Source organism: Diceros bicornis, chromosome 9 (genome assembly GCF_020826845.1).
Source record: "Diceros bicornis minor isolate mBicDic1 chromosome 9, mDicBic1.mat.cur, whole genome shotgun sequence".
NCBI lineage: Eukaryota > Metazoa > Chordata > Mammalia > Perissodactyla > Rhinocerotidae > Diceros > Diceros bicornis.
This window is the reverse complement of record NC_080748.1, coordinates 7,651,840-7,673,098: the sequence shown is the minus strand read 5'-3', so window position 1 is coordinate 7,673,098 and position 21,259 is coordinate 7,651,840. Positions and strand designations below refer to the sequence as shown.

At 43.1% G+C, this 21,259-nt stretch overlaps 1 protein-coding gene across 3 annotated transcripts in view; it reads left to right on the top strand.

The window, feature by feature from the left end:
- Positions 1-21,259, top strand: part of SACS (sacsin molecular chaperone) — a 113,819-nt gene that overhangs the window by 46,846 nt on the left and 45,714 nt on the right. The window contains exon 1 of one of the 3 annotated variants that reach the window (XM_058547847.1): positions 5,891-6,052. The exons of the other annotated variants lie outside the window; for them this stretch is intronic. Within the exon in view, the coding sequence (XP_058403830.1) occupies positions 6,038-6,052 (15 nt within the window). The 5' untranslated portion in view covers positions 5,891-6,037. Of the gene's footprint in view, positions 1-5,890; positions 6,053-21,259 lie in introns of those variants that run through there. 3 annotated transcript variants of the gene reach the window in all.

Sequence of the window (21,259 nt, the reverse complement as noted above, 5' to 3'; positions counted from 1 at the left end):
GGGGAACCTGTGCAAAGCCCCTAGGTGGGAGCTGCCTGGCATGTTCCAAGAAACAGGAGGAAGCTGGCATGCTGGAGTGAAGTGAGTGAGGGCAAGGGAGGTGGAAGATGTGGTGGAAGAGGTAGCTGGGTGTCAGATCACTGTGCAGGAAACGGGACTCATTGCAGGGTTTTAGGGAGTGACAGGATTTGACTTACATTTTTAAAGAATCCCTCTAGCTGCTGTGTAGAGGGTCCAGGGTGGAAGTGGGGAGACCCATTATGCTTGATTGTAACAACCCACGTGAGAGATGATGGCAGTTCTGGCCAGGATGTATGAGGTGTTAGAGGAACTTACCTGATGGCTCCATGGGGGTTCATGTGCCAATCTCTTCAGGAGGCTATGAGATTATCCTTACCATCTGGCAGTGTCAAATGTTGAATACATTTAAGATGAATATCAACAACCTGATTACGGTGGGTGTGTGTCATTTTTCTAACAACAATCAGTTCCCCAATTCTCTGATACCAACTGGGTGTCCAACAATTCAATTTGATTGTAACACTAACTACCCAGAGTTAGCACAGACTCCACAGGTTAAGGGCTCTGTCCCGCAAGACTGCCCCCACTTCATGCGCCAGCTGCAAATGAGATCTCTAGGCTACCCCAAAAACAAATTTGGGGATGCCCAGGACCCCCCTCCCTCAGGTTCAGTAATTCTCTAGAAAGACTCAGAACTCAGAAAGCACTTTACTTACAATTGCAGTTTATTACAAAGGATATGACTCAAGAATAGACAAATGGAAGAGATACATAGGGCAAGATTTGGGCAAGGGGTGCACAGAGCTTCCATGCCCTCTCCGGGTGCACCACCCTCCCAGCACCTCGATGTGTTCACCCTGGAAGCTCCCTTAGCCTCGTTGTTTCAGAGTTTTTATTGAAGTTTCATTATATAGGCATGATTGATTAAATCATTGGCCATTGGTGATTGAACTCAATCTATAGCCCCTCTCCCCTCTCTGGAGGTCAGGGGATGAGGCTGAAAGTTCTAACCCTCTAATCACATGGTTAGTTTCTCTGATGACCAACCCCCATCCTGAGGCTCTCTGGGGGCCTTGCCCTGAGTTATCTCATCAGCAAACAGGAGACACTCCTAGCACTCAGCAAATTCCAAGGGTTTTAGGAGCTCCATGCCGAAGACAAAGACCAAATATATATTTTTTACTCTACCACATTAGGAGTAACAAATATTCAGATGGGAGAGCAGAGTGAGCCTTCAGGAGAGCAGACAAATAAGCTGAGTCTAAGGTTTGAAAACTAAGTCCAGACAGGGAAGAGCAGGTGGGCAGTAGAGGGCCAAGAAAACTAGCCGACCTTGTACTTCTGAGGAGGAACAGGAGTGGATTCAGGCTTGGAGCCATGGATCTAGTGGCCGTAACCCAGAAATAGAGCCAGAGTAATAGGGGTCCAAAGAAAGAACAAGTGGATTAGCAATTATTCCATGCCTCCTAGGTTTCACTAGTTCATGAGCATAAATAAGGGTGGTTAATATTTACACTCATATCTCCATGGCTCTAAACATACACCTGCTTGACAAGACCTTAACCCCCGTGCTCCTCTCGTCTGCTTAAATTCTTCCCTGGCTATTTCTGGGCGTCCTTAGGATGGTGACCTCTCATGTGGGGTCAGGACCAAATTTGCTCATGTTCTTTCCGCTTGAGCCTCTCTGTCAAGGAGACTTGTCACAGCTTCTGCAGCTGGCGCCTCTGTAAGATGTTATCCCCTGCACCCAACAAACCCCTTGAACCCAAAGCGACTCTGCAACCTGTGAATGGGGTCATGAGGGGAGATGAATGGCTTCTCCTCAAGCCCGTGCTGATACTGTGTTCTAGGAGGGAAGCAGTGCTGCATAGAATTAGTCCTATCCAGTATTTCATGAACACTGTGCCTTGACCTTCTGTCCTCATAGGCTCAAAACCAGTCCCTTATGTGTGGCCAGTGAGGGGAGGATGGTCCTGTCCTGCCCCTTCTATATCTTCTCTCTCTCTTCCTTAGATACCTTGACATCCAAACAAAACAAACTCGCAACAAATATCCTCCCAGCTCCTTTAAGAGAAAACAAATTGTGTAATGGAAAGACTATAAACTTTTGAGCCAAACCTACTTGGTTTTGTTGACCTTAAACAAATAGATAGCCAGTTATTTCTCTAGCAACAATAGGTTTATTCAGGATCAGCATAGACTTGCAATTTGGGGTCTGCAACTATGGCGAGCAACATGCAAGTCCTGTGCAGCAAGGGAGGAGAAACTCTTTTATAGAGGGGAAGAGGAAGTTGGGAGGGCTATTGTAAACAAAGAGTTCGACTTGTGGTGGCTTTTCTTTTCTTTCCTTTTCTTTTATTGAGGTCACATTGGTTTACAGCGTTATGTAAATTTCATGTGTACATCATTATATATCTGCTTCTGTATAGACTGCATTGTGTAGTGGCTTTTCGCTGGCTGAGTAGTGACAATCTCTCATTGGCTGAGCTTCTTGCGGGCAGGAAAGAAGGAAGAGGAAGAGGAAGTCTTTCTTCTTCCTGTTGGGCTCTGCTATTGACATAGGGCGTGAGACCTCCCCCTTTTGGCCTCCTGTCTCCAATTTAATGAAATTTCTGTTTATTAATTTGACAGTTTGAATCTCAGCTTTGGCATTTACTAATCATGTGGCCTTGAATATTACTTTTTCTTTATATGGGGAAAATAATGCCTACAATAATGTTAGATCAGAGAGCATGAATGTAAAACACTTAGCATAGTATCACACACAGAGTGCCCAAGAAAAGGTAGCCATTGTTGTTACTTCATTCTCCAGAAACTAGCACAAAGTCTAGCCATCCTTTGATGGCTTCCATTCCCACACCCCAAAGTATCTGTCGTCACACAGGTGTTACAGGAGAGGTGCTGCCCACCACCATCGCAGCCTAATGAGCAGTTGCAAACCAGTCTGTCTGATCCCTCTTGCTTGCTCGGGGGGGATTTTCCTTCTGGTCACTATCATCCCCTTAATGTGTCCATGTAGTGCTTGGAGGAGGGGCTTATTGAGTGTCTTTGGCCATCAAATAGGAAATAAAAGATGCAAAGTGAGGGCCTGGGAAGAATCCTGTTGAACACCACACAGTATCTTTAGAAAAAGAATCATCAAAAGGCAATAGGATGGCTTCTGACAACTGGTGTCCTCGTCAAGTGGTAATGAAAAGACCAGCTTGGATTCCCTGCAGCTCCCTGCGTGGGCTCCAGCGGTGGTTCCCATTTTCCTGGTTCCCAAGAGAGGGAAAACAGCCCTATGTATGATTCTCAGCCATTCTGTGGAATATCTGCAGCCTTGTGTCTGGTCTGCAACAGATAGCTCACCATTAGTGCTGTCAGCTTCAGAGGGCTAAGAAATGCATCTTCAATGTGCAAGGGAAGGAAGTTGGTGAGGGAAGGAGGAAAAAACACACTGATGAATGCTTTGCAGTATTTTTCTGCCAATCAGGCATGTTTCTGCTTTTCATAATAGTGAGTTTGATTCATCTTCTCCTTCATGGATAGAATAGGCGACCATGCAGTGTTGAGTGGTCTATCAGTCAGGGTCCCCACGCTCAACAGGATAACCCAGGGGATTATGTGCAAAGGGTGAAAAGGAACCACGAGAAATCACTGAGGAACCTGGAGCTAGCAGCAGTGGCAGTGTTACCTCCGGAGACCTGAGGGAGTAGAGGTAGGAGCACTTGCTTGACCTTGAAGGACAAAGAGTAATACTGTAGAGCAAGACCCCTTGAGAAGGGCAGTGACCTTTTGGTTGAAGGACACAGTCAGGCCCTGGTGAGGCTGTGGGATGGGTGTTGGGGGAATGAATTCCCTGACCTCACTCATCCCTCCCTTCCAGCTTCTGCTGGGGCTTCTATTGGCTAACTCAACCTGCAGCCAGTGTGCCCGGGGCCCCTGTTGACACAGTGCATACAGATTAGCTTCCACGAGCAGGCTGGAGAGTGGGCCTATGGGGCAAAAGGATGCTGTTTGGTGTATGTGGAGAGGAGCTTGGGCACTCACCCTCTTTACCCAGAATTGACAGAAATCTGATGCTTGGCCTTGGTGCCTCTTTACCTCTTTTTAAAAATTTTATCTTGAAAAAGTTCAGGCATACACAGAAGTAGAGGAAACTATTACAATGAACACCCATACACTCATTGTACATATTCAGTAATTATTGACATTCTGCCAAATATGTTCATATCCCTCTCTTTCTTTGCTTCAGCACGTTAAAGCAAATCCTAGGCATCCTATTTTGTGCTGGTTTCATGGCAAGGCCCTGGGAGGTGCAGCTGTGTGGTGGCACTTCTCAAACTGCACAGTGACACCCTGCAGGGGCCTTGAGGGCTGCTCCACTCCAGGCACATTTGTGCTGGGGAAGGAGGGACTTCCCTCTCTGGTGCCCGGGGAGTTCAGTGCAGTCACCCGAAGGTATCAGAAGGGAGAATGGGAAACAGTCGCAGCGGTAGAAATACATTGGTTGTTTAACATTATGGGTATTGGAATCATTACCCTTTGGACACTACCTAGGAAGGTCCCCTTCACTGAAAAATCAACTGATAGCTTTTCATGAGAATAATGTAAAGTTAATTTATTACCCAGCATAAAACATTAGGATTTTAAATTATCTCATTTACTGAATCTGCTAGGGGGGAAAATCTCATTGAAAAAATAACTTAGAGTCAAATTGACTCAAGATTATTATTTTTTAAGTAAGCAGTAGGAAAGATCATTTATATTTCTAGACAGTTATGATTGAAAGCAGTAGCCATAAGGTAAACAGTGCAGCAACAAAACACTAATTCTTTTCAGAGCCAAACACAATTTGAAGCCTACGGCAGCTCCTTGACCAAGTAAATAGGTTCTATAGAAAGAACTCTCAGAGAGCGAATGAAATCCCTTGAAAGATCTTAGAAAATATAAAGAACAGAAAAGCTGTATAATTGCATATTATTCTGACCTCTGGCACATGTTGCCACAGCCAAACAATTTGACATTTTGACATAAAATTAAATTGCTCCCTTTCCCACACCCCCCACCCCCAAAAAAAGGAAAACAAAAGAAAGGAATTGACCCTTGTCATGTTGCAAGAAAGTGGTGGCTAAATGCAGAGTCCAAAAAGAACAGATTTCAGACATTGTAATTTATTTGTTCTTTTAATCTGCATGGAGAATAATGGAAACGAATGTGTTCTTCAAAGAGAGTGATGTGCTACAGACCCCGGTGCACATTCACTGTCCTTGTTTTTTTCCTTAGAAAAGACTTGGCTCAAACCTTCAGCTGAGTTACAGAAGGAGAGGACAGAAGGTTTGCAAGGAGGACACGTGCTTTGCAGATATTACATTAAGCGTGGAGGCGACTGGTCATTTCTGCCCACTGACCAGAGTCACTGACAAAGGCAAACACTTGGAGAGTCACCTTTATGTGTACATTTTACTAATTAATAGTACCTCATCGTCATATTCTTTGATCCATAGGTCATGTTATACTAAAAGATTATTAAAAACTCTAATTTCATATCCTGGAACAGGGAATTATTACTATGCATTTTGAAAGTAATTACCACGAATGTTACCCAATTTACTTAAAATTATTTAATGAAGGCTGCTCAAAGGGTTAGGTTTATCTTTAGCCCATTCCTTTGATTCACAAAGTAGATTCTCCGTGAATTAAATTGTCTTCTTAACCTTCTGTGTACAGTCAGTTGACTATTTAAGCCACGCCCAGTTGTTGCTGGTTTTTAAGGTCTTTAAAATGGAATAACTAACATTTTCCAGTTTATAATCTTTCTTATGGGTTGTCACATATTAAAAAATGGTAGTTTTAAAATACATTATTTCTCAAAATTAAAAAGAATTTTTAAGTTTAAGGAACAAGTTGAGTTACCAGTGCATGGTAAGGAAGCGCATTCTCAGACAGTGCTGCCCATCGAGATTCTTCTGCTCCAGAGATTCTCCTCAGAAGCTGTGTCACCAGAATTCAAACCACCACCCTACACAAGTCAATGCTACTTTCACAGGTAGATGGTTTAATATCAGCTGTCTATCAAGGCTGAAAAGAGATGTTTAGGGTGACTAGAGGGACCAGCTGATCTTTAAGGGATCTTCCAGGTCCTGAATGAAGCCCTTAGAACAGTAAGTGATCAGTAAATGCTAACAGCGTTGACTGAAAAAAATTCTTCAGATTCTGCAGAAATGCTAATCAGTTCTTCATCCTCTGATCTTCCACAGTCTGAGTCCCAGCTCCCTTTTGGCCCTGCTGCTTTTCTTGCCATTCCTTTCCCTAACTGATGTGTAGTGAGGGAAGTGTGCCTCTTCCCAAGCTTTGAAAACCTGTTTTGGAGTTTGTGACGAAAGGCTAGATCAACTCACAACTTTATCTCATGCCAGTTTACTACCATCTGGCCATTAAGAGAATTATTAAAGGGAAAAAAAGAAAAGTTAAGAAGGACCCACTTCTCTTCTCTGAATTCTTAATTTGTACAGAGGTGGCAATGGTGAATGGTCATGAGAAGCCAAATACGTGAAGACCACAGCCTTCACATATCTGGCAGTGAATGATGAGGAACATAGAATGACATATGAGAATTTGTAGTAAAGTAGGGGGTTTCAATAGTTTATAAAGCAAGGAAATTCATTTCTTCTTTGATCACTCATAAGTGGAAGTTAAGTGCTGAAGATGTTCAAGAAGATAGAGGTCTCTTCTCATTGGCTTGACTAGGAAAACTTTCTGCTCTTCTGAATGGGCATTGATTGATGGATGGAATCTCAGTAGTGTTGTTAGGTTCTTCCCATCTCTGATATGTTTTTTTTTTTTCCTGTGAGGAAGATTAGCTCTGAGCTAACATTCGATGCCAATCCTCCTCTTTTTGCTAAGGAAGATTGGCTCTGGGCTAACATCTGTGCCCATCTTCCTCTGCTTTACATGGGATGCCACTACAGCATGGCTTGACAAGCGGTGCGTCGGTGCGCGCCTGGGATCCACACCCGGGCCACCACAGCAGAGCGCGCGCACTTAACCGCTATGCCACAGGGCCAGCCCCTCTGATGTGTTTTATATCTATCTCCTGAAATGTGAAGGAGTGTTTCCAGCACCCCATTCATGCACTTAACGACTTAAATATGAGATCAGTGCTTTCTTCTTACGTGATTTGAGCCTGAAGTTCTCACTTTTCACCAACTCTTCAGAGAAAGAGATCTTGTAATTGCTCTGCTTACCTATCTCAGTCCTTATTCACTTCGTAAGCACTTACTGGGTTCTGTGTCTGGCACTGGGGGTGTGGAGAAGGGATACAAAGACCTGTTCCCTGTTCTTAAGAGGCTCCCCGTCTCTAGGGGATAGGGGTGTGGGTGGGACATAGCCAGTAAATACATGAGTTATGTAATGTGGAAGATGGATATACATCTTCCACAAATGGGATAGATGGATATACAGAATATTATGAGAAAATAAGAAAGGAGACATTATTTGTCATGGACCCATTCCCAATTTTCCTTAAACAGTGTTGGATACAGAGGGAAAGCTTCACAATTGAAGTGACATTTGAGCTGAGCCGTCAAGGATGGGCAAAGAGTTTAACAGGTAGGGAGGAGGCACATGTGTAGGAGGAAACAAAACGTGCAGAGAAATGTGCAAAAAAAGTGCAAAGAAATGAATATGCCTGCAGAGCTCTGGAGGGATGTTCAGGAAGGAGAGGCAGAGACAAGGCTAGAAGGGTGAGCCTGTCTTGGAAGTGTTTAGACTTTATCATGCAGGTAATTTGAGGTACTGAATATCATTATGATGGGGAGAGGTTTAGTCATACTCCATTATAGAATAACTTGGTGGCAATATAGAGGATTAATTGCGCAGGACAGGATTTGGGGCAGTGACAATAGCTGGGATCCGGACCTAGTGATCTGAGTAAGAGAAGGTAAGGACCTGAACCAATATGAACAAGAGGAGGGAATGGATTCAAAAGATATTTAGTGTGGTGGAGCACTTAGACATGGTGGCTGATTGGATGCGTTAAGTAGAGGGTTTGCTGAGAGTAACTATTCCTTTCTTGGGATATTTGTTTTGTATCTATAATATCTTCAGTTTATTTAACCAAAAATGGAAAATATTTAGAAAACAGGAAAGTGACCAAAGGCTTAAAAGACAAATACAAATATAATTTTAATTACCAATGAAATTAAAAATAGGTTTTCTGAACTATATTCAATTGCCCTAAATAGTTTTCTAATTGATGAGTTTCTTATGTAAATTGCTTGGCATTATATTTATAAAGATTACACAAATAGTGAACAATCATACAGTTTGTTTAGATTTAGATTTGGGTGAATTGTCAAAAAAAGTACGTTTGAATATTATTATATGCTTTCTCTATTTAAAAATTTAGTCCTCGGTGCTTTAAAAATATTCATTTTTATAAGCAGTGAGTAAATAGACATCTTCTTTTTCCATTTTGTAACTATCTAATTTATCCAATGAAATCCTATCAAGAGAAATTTGAAATGGTTTGGGAAATGAGCAAAATGTAGAATTTTAACAGATGAACCTTCAATTGCAGTACTCATGTAAAATCCAGTTGTTTTTTTATGGATTCATTCCCAATTTTCCTTAAAAAAGTCCTTTGACCCATTTCTAATTTGTGTTTTGTTTGTGTCCCCTCCAGTAGAGGTTATCTGCCAACTACTGTAATTGTTTTCCAAGACAGCAAATGCGTGCACATTTATAAACCCTTCCACGTGAGGAAGACTGTAGGGTGCTCCTCTTTTAATATAAAGCAAAGAAAAAAATGGAGCGTTATTTTTCACAAACTCACAGATCTGTAATTTTGTGGACATGGTTTCTACAGTTCATAGTTCCAAGTTATTGTGGTGTTGGCTCTGCACAGAGATAAAACAGTGATCACCCTTTGAACTGCTCATTGACAATGTCACTCCCCATCCAGATATTTAGAAATGGGATACTATCGTAAGAACATATTTTTTATTTTTAAAAATCTTTAATGAGTATAAGCAAGAAATATTAAAAATAAAATATGAGAAAAATAAGATTCCCATTTATTTTTCATAAATAAACTCATATTTCTCAAATACCTCTGACTAGAAGATGTTACTTTAATCAAATTGTGGCCTACAGATTCTATCTGAGACACCATTTCAGATCTAAATAAAGGGGAGTGTATTTTTAAACAAGTAACTCAGTTGTCTATAATTAACTGAACAGAAGTAGTTAATTGTAAAATCTCCCCCTTTTGGCTGAATGTCTGTGTCTCTCTTCTGTAATTCATAGTGTATATTTCTCACATTCGTGGAGAAGTGTTTTCCAGCGTGTGAGAGGGCTCGCATGCTGCCTGCATCCAGCCTGTGCAGTTGCCGCATACTTGAAAATACAAGATTGTGGTGAGCCCTCGGGAGACAACTTAGGACACTGTTGGCCCTAAGGCATGCTGACTGTGCATGATTTGTAGAATCTCAAGCAAAGTGTTTCCCCTTTACTTCAATTTCAGAGAGCAGCAAGAATAAGGGAAATTGAATGGAGACCTGGGTTCCAATCTTGACACTTGCATTTGCAAGGAAACCTTCGACAAATTCCTTACCCTCTCTGGGTGCTGAATCCTGACTTCTAATTGTGGATGATAATGTCTCCTTTGCAGGTTTATCTGGGAATTAAATATGACAGTGGATGTGAAGGATTTGACATGTAGTTGGTGATAAATGAATACAAATGACCATTGTTCTAATTGTTGGAATATATTTCATTATAGTGAACCCAAAATGTATCTGTCTCTAGAGCCACAGAAATTTTTATACATGAAAACCATTCCTCTATTTGATTAGTATAACATGTCCCCGGGCATCATTTTTTCTCCAGGATAAACATCTCTAGTTCCATGAATAACATCCCTAATTCCATTATATGGGTATATGTACAGTGATTAAAAAGCCAGGTTTTGGGTTCATCCCAAGTGGGGTTAGATCTTGGCCCGGTATGTGGTCTTGGGCAGTTGTAACCTATCTGAATCTCTCCTTGATCGTCTGTAAAATAGGAATAAAAATGCCTCATAGGATTTTAGTGAAGATTAAATAAGAAGTGTTTGGTGCCTAGTAAGGCTTTATTAATGGCAGGTATTATTATTAGGCATAGTTTTGAGTTTCTCACTATCCCAATCGCTGCTTAAAATGAACAACTGTCTTTGTGATACGATTTCAGAGGCAGCTGGGTGACTAAACTTCCAAAAATATCAACCCAGTTCCCCACACGGCAGTAGAAATTAAAATACAAATATACTTGAGAGAGTGGTATTAGCTGTGGAGAATATCCTTTCATTGCCTTCCTGTGTGAAGAAGCAAGCAGTGATCAAAGGAGGATGTGACAGCTATTGAGAGTGGTATGTGCAGGGGCCGGCCCCGTGGCTTAGCGGTTAAATGCGCACACTCCGCTACTGGCAGCCCGGGTTCGGATCCTGGGCGCACACCAACGCACCGCTTGTCCGGCCATGCTGAGGCAGCGTCCCACATACAGCAACTAGAAGGATGTGCAACCATGACATACAACTATCTACTGGGACTTTGGGGCAAAAAATGGAGGAGGATTGGCAATAGATGTTAGCTCAGAGACAGTCTTCCTCAGCAAAAAGAGGAGGATTAGCATGGATGTTAGCTCAGGGCTGATCTTCCTCACAAAAAAAAAAAAAAAAGAACTTTAAAAAAAAAAAAAAGAGAGTGCTATGTGTTATGGACAGCTAACCTGTCTACATTGTCCTTTCTAAGGTAGGTCTAAAGAGGTGGAAAGAAAAATAAATTCCATTTGTAAACACACACAGACACATGAAAATGCACAAGAAGGGAATACTAGGGCCAATTTGGAATGAGACCTTCCTCATGTGCAGGAAGGATGTAGAGGAACTGAAGTGTGGCCTAGATGGAAAACAGAACCAATCACAACGTGATAGATCTGGCTGAGAGCTGAACCCTGCAGTATGCTTGGGAATAAAGATCACAAGGGAAGAAAAGAAAAAGCCAGATTTCATTCCAGATATAAAATTAACCAGAAGTACAGTCTCTTTCCTGACTGGGACATGAAGCCATTGTGCTGGTCCTGGAAAGCCCTGTTAATGGAAGACAGTATCCTGGCATTTGTAGCAACTAATGACTGAAGTACATTTCCTTTATTTTAGCACTTTCCCTTTTATAATGAAATTATGCTTATTATGTTTGTGTAGCGTTCCATTCTTGAGCTCCTTACGGGCAGAGGTGTTGTTAATATCACCATTATCTTTGATTTCTGAGCACTCGGCAAAGTGCCTGCACATAGAATGTGCACGGTTGATGTCCACTGAACTCAACAGAGCTGAGGAAGTGGTGGTGAAAAGGGTAGGCCACATCAGGAAGAGGTGAAGTTGAGATGAGTTTTAAGAGTACCCGAGATGCTTTGCCTGCTTCACATTTTTTCTGGCATTGACCTTCACTGTTCAGACGCCAAAGCAAGAGAGAAGAGTAAGGGAAGAGGCTGAGGGTGAGAAGAAAACCGTATGGAGGCCGCCATCTTTAATTCCTGCCTGGTTGCTGTTCCCAGGAGGTGATGCTCCCCCAACACAGGAACTGTGCTCCTTTATCATGATACTAGTGCCCAGCGCTAGTGGGTACTACACAGTTTTGCTATACGAATACATGAACATCTCCCAGGTCAGTGACAGCCCCATTTCACCTGACAATAACCCTGGGAGGAAGGTGTTATCAGTCTCCTTGTAGAGGTGAGACAGTGAGCTGGGAGCGGTGACAATCCTCCCAGCTGGCAGATGTGCGAGTTGCAGGGTCATACCCTCAATTTATTGCCACACAAAGGGCAGAGGATGGAGAAGGACAGAAAGTGAGTAACAATAACTCAGGAAAACAAAGAAGGAAAACTAACTGACTGGAGGAACCACAGTAGCTGGAAGAAACAGAAAAGAGGACTAAGTGTATTATAGCGTATGGCGGTATTTGCGGCTCACACTATTTCCTTTCTTATGTTCAGTTTAATCAGTTTTATGATGGAATGTTTTATGGATTATATCATAAGTTTCCTACCATTGTGTTTAAGGCTGAGCCTGTATTCAAACATTCTAATTATTAGCAGCCAGTAAATTTATTTTAATGTACATACTGCTATAGCCAGCTCACTCTGTTTCCATATTTTCTATAAAATGTGCCAAGAGAGGATGTTTAATGAAAGGTCATCACAAATGGAAGACGAATTCAGAAACCACATGTGGTTTTATTATTCCCCGAAATGGTTGATACAGCTTGAGATGTGTCACCTTTACAATGTCTGAGGGCCTGAGTCATTTTTTTCCTTTCTGCTGCAAAGTCCCTTTGGATTACTCAATCGAAGCATGTAAGCATGACTACACTTAAGGCCCTCACTGGTTGATTTTGCTTTGACAAAGCTGTCTGAATAATCTAGGATTTTTGGCAACCAAACAACTAGCTTTCATTAAAATTAACCATAAATTCAAAAGCATCATGTCAAGTCTGTCCAATCCTATTTTCTCAGAACTTTTATAGCACTTTAGGGAATTCACAATGCCCTCTTTGGAAGTAGAAAAGGCAGGAATGTTAATTCCAGAACATGACGTCATTTCCCAAAGCATGTTTTATGTAACTAAAAATAAAGGTTAAGCAATTGTGTCTACAGTAGCACAAAGAGAAGGGAATTTTTGTCATTTATCTGGCTTATTGGTTATTGAATGTAGCCTGTCGGATAAATTCTGCCTGGGCCACCAGCATTTCTGGTTGAAGAGCTAGTCTTCCCTAAAAGGTTTTACTCTGCCTAAGGCTTTGAAGGTGGAGCTCGGGATGCCCCGTGCCCTGCCCTCAGCGAGCTTAGGGAGGAGACACAGATGGGACAAGCGGTCTAGGAGGTGGAGACTAGGCTCACAGCCCTGGTGCCTTGTGAAGCATCATGCTTCCCTGATGAAGGTTAAATCTGAAGGAGGAGTGGACATTGAGGAAGGATGGAGAATACGTGCAAAGACCACTTGAGAGAGCTCAGAGACTTAATTTGATGAGGCTGCAGCATAGCAGGGAAGGGGAGGTGTGAGGTGGGAAAGTAAATTGGGAGGCAGTGAGAGATGAGAGCGAAAAGTAGAACTTGACTGTTCTAATAAGAAGTTTGCATTTTATCTTGTTTATATATGTATGTGGGATCAAAGATGTCAGCTGACCATTCTGGAAAAAGACTGAGAACATCTTAAGAAGATGGTTAATTAAACAAACAACTGGGTTCACCAGAAAAGTCAAAGTAGCCACATTAAAACATTTTTGTGCCCAGAGGGATTTTACACATGGTGGTCCAGGGAAAGTCTTTGCATTCACATCAACTATGATGTTATTATTATTATTATTTTAGATATAATTCACATACCATAAAATTCACCATTTTGAACGGTCCAATTCAGTGGTTTTTAGGATATCACCAGGATGTGTAACCATCATCACTATTCCAGAATATTTTCATCATCCCTAAAAGAAGCCCATTAGCAGTCACTCCTCATTCCCCTTCTCCCCAGCCCTGGCAACCAGTAATCTACTTTCTGTCTCTGTGGATTTGCCTACTCTGGACATTTCATACAAGTGGAAGCATATACTGAGTGGTCTTTAGTGCCTGGCCTATTTCAGTTGGCATGCCCTTTTCAAGGTTCATCCATGTGGTAGCATGAATCCCTCCTCCATAGAACTCTGCGTTGGGTTTGGACAGTTTTTTCACCACCAGATGGGGGATGTGGTAGTGGGCTGGGGCCTGCAGGAGGAGGGCAAGTAGATGGCGGAGGTCACTTCGTCTTTGGCAGTGTTAATGGCACGTGTTGCAGTGTTGGGGGGACAGAGAGCATGGTTTAGCGTTACACCCACTGCAGGGGGTTGTTAACGTGCCCGGGAGCTTGAGACTGCCTATCTGAGGCTTGGGGGCAGGAGAAGGACAAGTCTGCAGATGGGAAGGAACTCTGAGGATGCCTGGGAGGATCTGGGAGGGCACCAGCAGTCATGATGCAAAAGCTAGCGGTTTCTGGTGCAACAAAGCCCAAGTCTCTACTGCAGAGTTGAGTCTCTCAGGTACCTCTCTCAGAGAGAGTCATCAGAATGTGGCTTCTTAATCTTAAACCCCAGGCACAAGTTCTCTGAGGGTTTCAGCTGTGAGTTCTCACTCAGATTTTAGGAATCTTCACTAAGGAAATAAAATGTGACCATGACTTCGTTCTTCCACTCCGCTAGTGGTTGTTTGTCCTGGGGAGGAAGCCAAAGTGGCAAGACCTGTCCTGCTACATGGCCTGTGGTCAGGGTCAGCTGACGCTGGCAGACAGAGTGTGGGATGCCAGGACACAGGCTCCCTGGGGCAGGATGGAGACCTGCTGCCCAGAGGGCTGAAGCTAGGGGACAGCCAACGTCTAGTGGGGCACGGTCAGAGCCACCACAGCTGGGGCTGCAGTGAGCCTGGCAGTGCTGGAGCCTGGGGTCAGAGGCCAAGGAAACCAAGACTGGAGCAAGTGGGGAGGGGAGTGGAGGCACAGACGCCCAGGGCATTGGCCTGGGAGGCCAGGATGCAGGCCGAGCCAGCATTCACTGCTCAGGTATTCAACAGGATTTACTGAGTACCTGTGGCAAGCCAGGCCCGGTCCTGTGCTGGGAACAGAGCAGTGAATTAAACAGACGACAGAATCACACACTCATGGAGTGAACAACATTGTGGGCTGAGACAGACATTGTACAAATAAACGGTTGAATATATATCAGATAGATGCTGTGGAGAGGGATTAAATTAAATTAAGTTACTTAAGGGGGGTGAGAAGTGCTGGGGATGGCATTAGGAGTGTTGCTGTTTTTTACAGGATAGTCAGGAAGGCCTTGTGAAAAAGGTGACATTTGAGTGCAGACATAAAGGAGAGGAGGGAGTAGGAAATGCCATCTGGATGAAGATCATGCCAAACGGGACCAGCAGGTGCAAAGACCCTGGGGCAGGGAGTGTGGTTTGGTGTTCAAGATCTGAAGGGTGACAAGTGTGATTGTGGGGGAATGAGCTGGGGGAGATGAGCAGGGACTAGGGGGACAATGAGTGAGGAGGAGATGAGGCCGGGGACACAGGGGTTTGACCACCAAGGCCTTGTAGCCTAAGGACTCGGACTTTTCCTCTGAGTGACATGGGAAGCCATTGTACATGACTTTTCATCTTCAGCTCACCATTTTACATAGATTTTGCCCCTGTTTTCTGTAGTCACACCTCCCACAAGACTCTGAATGCCACCTGCAGTCTTCTGTCATGCTTTTATTCAGACACTGGGTCATCATTTCGTTTCACATGTAGCCCTGTACTGAACTCAAAATTGTTTGTCGAAACAGTAAAATGTACTGTTGTATTTGAGTGGTTGTTTCCAGAAAGGCTAGGAGAGAGGAGAGGAGACATGATGGTGCTGCCAGAGCAGATGGGTAGTGGGAGGGCTGTGAGGAGGCAGGGGGAGGTGTGGAGATGCCCTAAGAAAGCATAAAGAGGAGCTGGTCGAGAACCAACAAGCCTGATGAGAAAATGGACTTGTCATGTTCTTTCAAGGTCAGGTGATAGAAAGCTGCAATGGAGGGGGTTTATCAAACACAGCCAGGTCAGTAACACAGGGGTCCCCTAAGGAGAAGGCAGCTCTGCGAGGTAAGCGTGGAGACGCCTGGCTCTCTGCTGGCTGAGGGAAAAGCATTATTAATGGACCATCTAACATCCCATTCTGCCCTGCTGCCCTGCTCGTGGGTCTGGGGGCTCCCTGCCACACAGACACAACCTCGTGCACACACCAGCCGTCTTGTGGGAATATGAACAAAAATGAAGTGCTTCCCCTTAAAGCCATAGCACTCATTGAGTGAATTTAAAAACAAACCAATATTAAACAAAATTTGCATGTTTGAAGAATGCTTCAATCAAATAGGTAGTTTAACGGACTTGAGAAGAGATGCTCCATGTAGAAATCTGTAGTGGGTAGAACATATAGGATTCTGATATGAGAACCATCTAAATTTCAAATACTTTAAGCAGAGTTACAGTAATAAAGTGAGGTGAGCGAAGGGGAATGAACTAGAATAGCTAATTTTCTTTTCTTTTTTTTTTTTTGGTAAGGAAGATTCGCCCTGAGCTAACATCTGTTGCCAATCTTCCTCTATTTGGTATGTGGGTCACCGCCTCAGCATGCCTGATGAATGGTGTAGGTCCACGCCCAGGATCTGAACCTGTGAACCTGGGTCACCAAAGCGGAGGGTGCTGAACTTAACCATTACACCACGGGGCCGGCCCCTAATTTTCTTTTTTATGGAGAAGAAATGATATTCTTACAATTTACATTTGGGTAACGGGTGTGTTTCCTCAATCGCCATCCTCCTAATGCTTCCTTCAGTATGCTTTCTCATGCATCATATTCGGTTCTCTCCTCAGATGACAGCCATCTAATAAGCACCCAACACATGTCATTTTCTATTCCTTGCCCACTATGTTGCATCATAGGACTTATTCCTGCTTTGCATATTATATATCTGTGTATTTATTTTCTGCCTCCCCATTATGAATTGTGAGCCTCATAGGAGCTGGGTGTTGTTTTGTTTAACGACTATAATTATGGCATACTGTGGTATCTGAACTTTGAATTAATGAATGTATTATATATCTCTCTCACATATATTTTTGTTGGTTTACATGTCATTCATATTCTTTCTTCTCTTGGGCTCCATAAGAACACAACTTGAATTGTTATGATGACTAACGTATACCTAAGGTGAAAATGTGCTAAAATAAAGTGCTTCCTACCCCAGTTTTGACAGTGATACTGTGTGCGAGAGTGTTTGGGGGACAGACCCAACCTCATGTACACAGTTACAAAGAGCCTCAGAGGGAGTTCTGTGAGTGAGACCCCCTTAGCCAGAGTATAGAGAGGGAAGAGAAGTTTGGGAGAGATTTCTTTGGAGGGAGATGTAGCCAAGTGGACAGGATTCGAGGGGTTCACCTCCTTCACCTCAAGCCTGGTGAATCACATGGAGAACTTGAAACGTGTGCTCACAGACATACTGGGGTCTGGGCCGACTCAGGCTTGGGGCCCAAACTCTCCGAGGCAGTAGGAGGGAGGCGGCTGTATTGGCATTGGCCTGCACTACCCGAGCTTGTTGGGTAAGGGATGTGAGAGAATTTTCCATAGACCACACCTGAGCTAAGTGGGAAAGCGTCAGGTTGGGTTTGAATTGGGGCCTCTTCAACAGGGTCTGCTCGAGGGGAGGTGGGGCTAGAGCTACGAGAAGTGGGAGCTGATGTGGAACTCCTCAAGGTTGTGGGAAGGAGTCACGAGTGACCGCTTGGTATAGAAATGCATTTACCTAGGTCATGAGGAATTTAGTAGAGAGGTGCTTTCCAAAGAGCCCCCCAAGAGTAAGGGCGAGCATAATCACTTGCCAGACGCATAGGGCTCCAAGCCGCTCAACCAAGTAGGAACAGCCCACCCTCCTGCCTTTTCTGTCTTCATGGCTTTGGCCTGTGTGAGTCAAATTACAGCCACTATTTGGGGGCACAGGGAGAGAGCAGATACTGCTCTGTCTCCCAGAGAGGCAGGCAACGTCTGACTTCAGGCCTCAGTGTGGGGTGGTGATGGCAGTAGCAGGGAGAAAGCTGACCTTTGACTGAAGATCAAAGGTTGAAATTTTATTTAATGACTTTGGCTGGACTTATTCCAATTACAGAATTGAAATTATGTTTTGTAATTTAAAGTCACCTCAAGACTGCCATTATATAAGAGTGAAAAATCATAGGATCTGCCCAAATTCCTATCCCAAGGCAAAGAAAGATTGCTTGCACAAAATATTTCCTGCTCCTCCACCCATCCTTTGAAAAAATGTGCCTTGATATGTCATCACTCAGGCTTTTAAAAACTTAGCAGTTACATTGTTTTCTAATATTTCTGCAGACAATTTAAAAATAATTTTGCCATGTAGATTAGAGCAATATTGTGGATAATGTTGTAGGCCAATCCAACAGTCACTCACAAATCCCTACTCTCTTGCTGGAACCTTCTACTACAGAGGCTTGAAAAGCTAAATATTCATTTCCTTAGAGCTAGGGGTGGCCATGTGATAAAGTTCTGGCCAATGGGAGAGAAACAAAGTCTGTGGGAAAATTCTTCTTTTCCTGATAAAACAGATGGAACTGTTGTCTTCCCTTTCCCCCTTCTTCCTACGTTGAATATGGGTATATTAGAGCTATATTAGCTACTTTATGGGAAGAAAAGAAAGTCCTAAAACATCACTGGGATGCCAGTCCTGACACTGTTGAGGAATGGCCTTCCTCCAGACTTCTTGACCTGTGAGGAAAACAAACCCTTATCAGCTTGGCTACTGCTAGTCAGGTAATCAGTTACTTGCATCAAAAGCATTTTGAACAGAACCAAAAACAAAACAAAACCTTGTTAACTGATGTTAGGAGTGAAGTTAATATCTACCTATAAGCAGTCATTCCTTTAATTCTCAAACATCTTAGTAGGATTTATTGAATATTACTCTGGGCTAGGCACTTAAGATACAAAGAGAAATGCAAAGGTGCTCCCATTGGAATGAATAAAAACTAGTAATAATTAATAAAAATATTATACATGCTATAATACCAATATGGATGCACAATGTGCAAGTTATATAGAAAGAAGCAGTCTGGAGGAGTGGAGGAACGCTGGGAGAAGTGGTGATTCTTGGACTAGGACTGAGGGAATTATCAGAGGGAGAGGGCTGGGGGAGGACTGCAGGGGGTGGGGACAATGCAGGTAGAGTACATGGGGATAGCGAGGTAACATGAAGCGATCGTACTTTGTAAATATTTCGTTTAATATTTAATAGTACTTGTGCTCTAGAGTTGGACTACCTGGCTTCAAATCCTGGCTCTCCCATTGATAGTTGTGCAACTTACAAGTAAGATGTTTAGTTTCATTTTCCTTATCTGAAAATTGAGGTTTTATATACTTTGTGGGTTTGTTGGGAAGATCAGACGAGCCAAATCACATAAGGCTTTTAGTATGTGCCTTGCACATAGTAAGTATTCCATAATTCTTAATACATAAGACTGTATTCTGGATGGTGGGATGGCCTCAGAAGAATCTGAGAAGGTTGACTGGGGCTAAATTGCGATGGGCCTTGTATGCCAAGCAGAATAACTTGAACTTGACCCTACAGTCATTGGGAAATTCTTGTAGGTTCTGGAGCACAGAATTAAGTCCACAATGGCCTCCTAGTTGTCAGATCCTATGGGTACTTTATCTGTGTGATACTTGGCATGGCTCATTCCCTTCTTGAAGCTTTTTACTTAATCTCACGGATACATTTTTTTCTTGGTTTTGTTCCTATTTTAAGTCTGATCTCCTCCCAAGTCGTCCTCAGTCCTGCGCCCTGAGGAATCTGTGTCGAGTGTAATCATGATCACCCAACCTGATTCAAATCTGAAAGTGGCTCCCGTTCCCTTCGGGTAACTCGGTATGTGGCGTAAAGGAGACTGCATTTCCACATTCCTGCAGACTCCTCTAGACCATGTTTTCTGTGCCTTCACGTGGATTCTGCCCTCTGCTCCTATCCTGTGGAGCTCCTGGGGCTTCTTCGGCTGGATTGCTCTTTTTTGACTCCAGGTGCTGTTTCCTCTCCCTTAGACACCCCTTTCCTTTCTCTATTCAGCTTATGGCTTTTCCTCATTCTGTAGGACGTCACTGAATGGCATGCCCACAATATCCTCATCTTTTTATTTTCAAGCTAAACAGCCTTGTGCTGACTCATTAAACAAAGGAATAATGATTTGCTATAATTTTGTCTTTATATAACTGGTGAACATTTTCCAGAAGGGACTAATTTACTGTTCCTGTCTGATCAAAGACATGCTATGAGGCACATTGCATTTCATAAAATCATGAAGCACTGTTTTAGGGGAAGTTAACTCTCTGAGAGTTTTGAGCTATGCTTCCAAATTGCCGTCCACATTGTGGGTGAGGCTGAGAAGAGACCAGAAGAAAGGGAGCCCAGTTACTATTTAAGAAATTTTACATTGGATTGGACTGGCCTTTTGGTTATTACCCTGGATAGGATTTTCAGTTACTAAAATGAGTCCATTTTGGGGACTGGAAGGTTTCCCTGATCTGGGAGTGATGGGGAAGCTAGGGCCCATGCCGTGCTGGATAGTCATCCAGGGAAAGGGAAGGAAAGAAGCCCCAGGGCAAGTTAAAACAGGGGTCGTGAGAGAGAATAACATTGCTTTCTGCTTCTCTCCTGCTGAGTCCAGCTTGTGCAATAAAACGATTTTATTTGCCCATCTCTACAACTGAAATAGGCTCAAAGGGTGGTCCCGTGACTCCTCATTTCTTACTGAGTTTCGACTCACTCTCAAAGAGGGGACCAAAGTTTTGTCTTCTTGCTATTCTGCATTTGATAATGCGCTCCTATGAAATGAGTTAAGGCTCAGCTGAACACTTCTTAGAATACATCATTTTTGAAATTTCCTTCTCATCATAAATAGTGGTGAAAGTTCATGAACAAAGATGTTTATTGAACTTTGTGCACTTTTGAAAAATTAAAATACCCATGTAAGTATCAATAGGGTTAAGTAGCCTACGGTATTTCTTCTCAATGGAAAATTAGGCAGTTATTAGAAATGAGATTTATACAGTGATAAAACATTGAAAAATACCACATATCCCATAGTATAATTGCAAAAATATTAAAAACCTTTAAATTAATGGCAATGTATAAAAATATTGTTTGTATCGAGGTGTTAGGATTATGAATGTTTGAGCTTCTTTCTACTTTTCTGTATTTTCCATATTTTTCTTCATTCCTTCTTTTCTCCTTCTCTTCCTCCCTCCCTCCCCCCCTTCTCTGCCTTCTCTCCCTTCCTTCTTTCCTTTCTTCCTCCCTTCCTTCCATCCCTCCCTCCTTCCATCCTTCCTTTCTTTCTTCGTATTTATTGAGCACCTATTCTGTGTAGGACCTCTTCCAGGCTCTGGGAAGCCATCAGTAAAGACAACAGAACTCAATTCCACATCCCCTTCTGTGGCAGGTTGGGGAATGGGCTGGAGAGGAAAGAACCAGAGGAGAGAGAACAAGTAGGAGGTGATGACCCCAGATCCAGGTCAAAGATGACGGAAGCTGAACTACACCAGTTGCTCTGCCCCCTTCTTCTCACACGAGCTCTGTCTGGATACCTTTACCTTCCTGTGTTC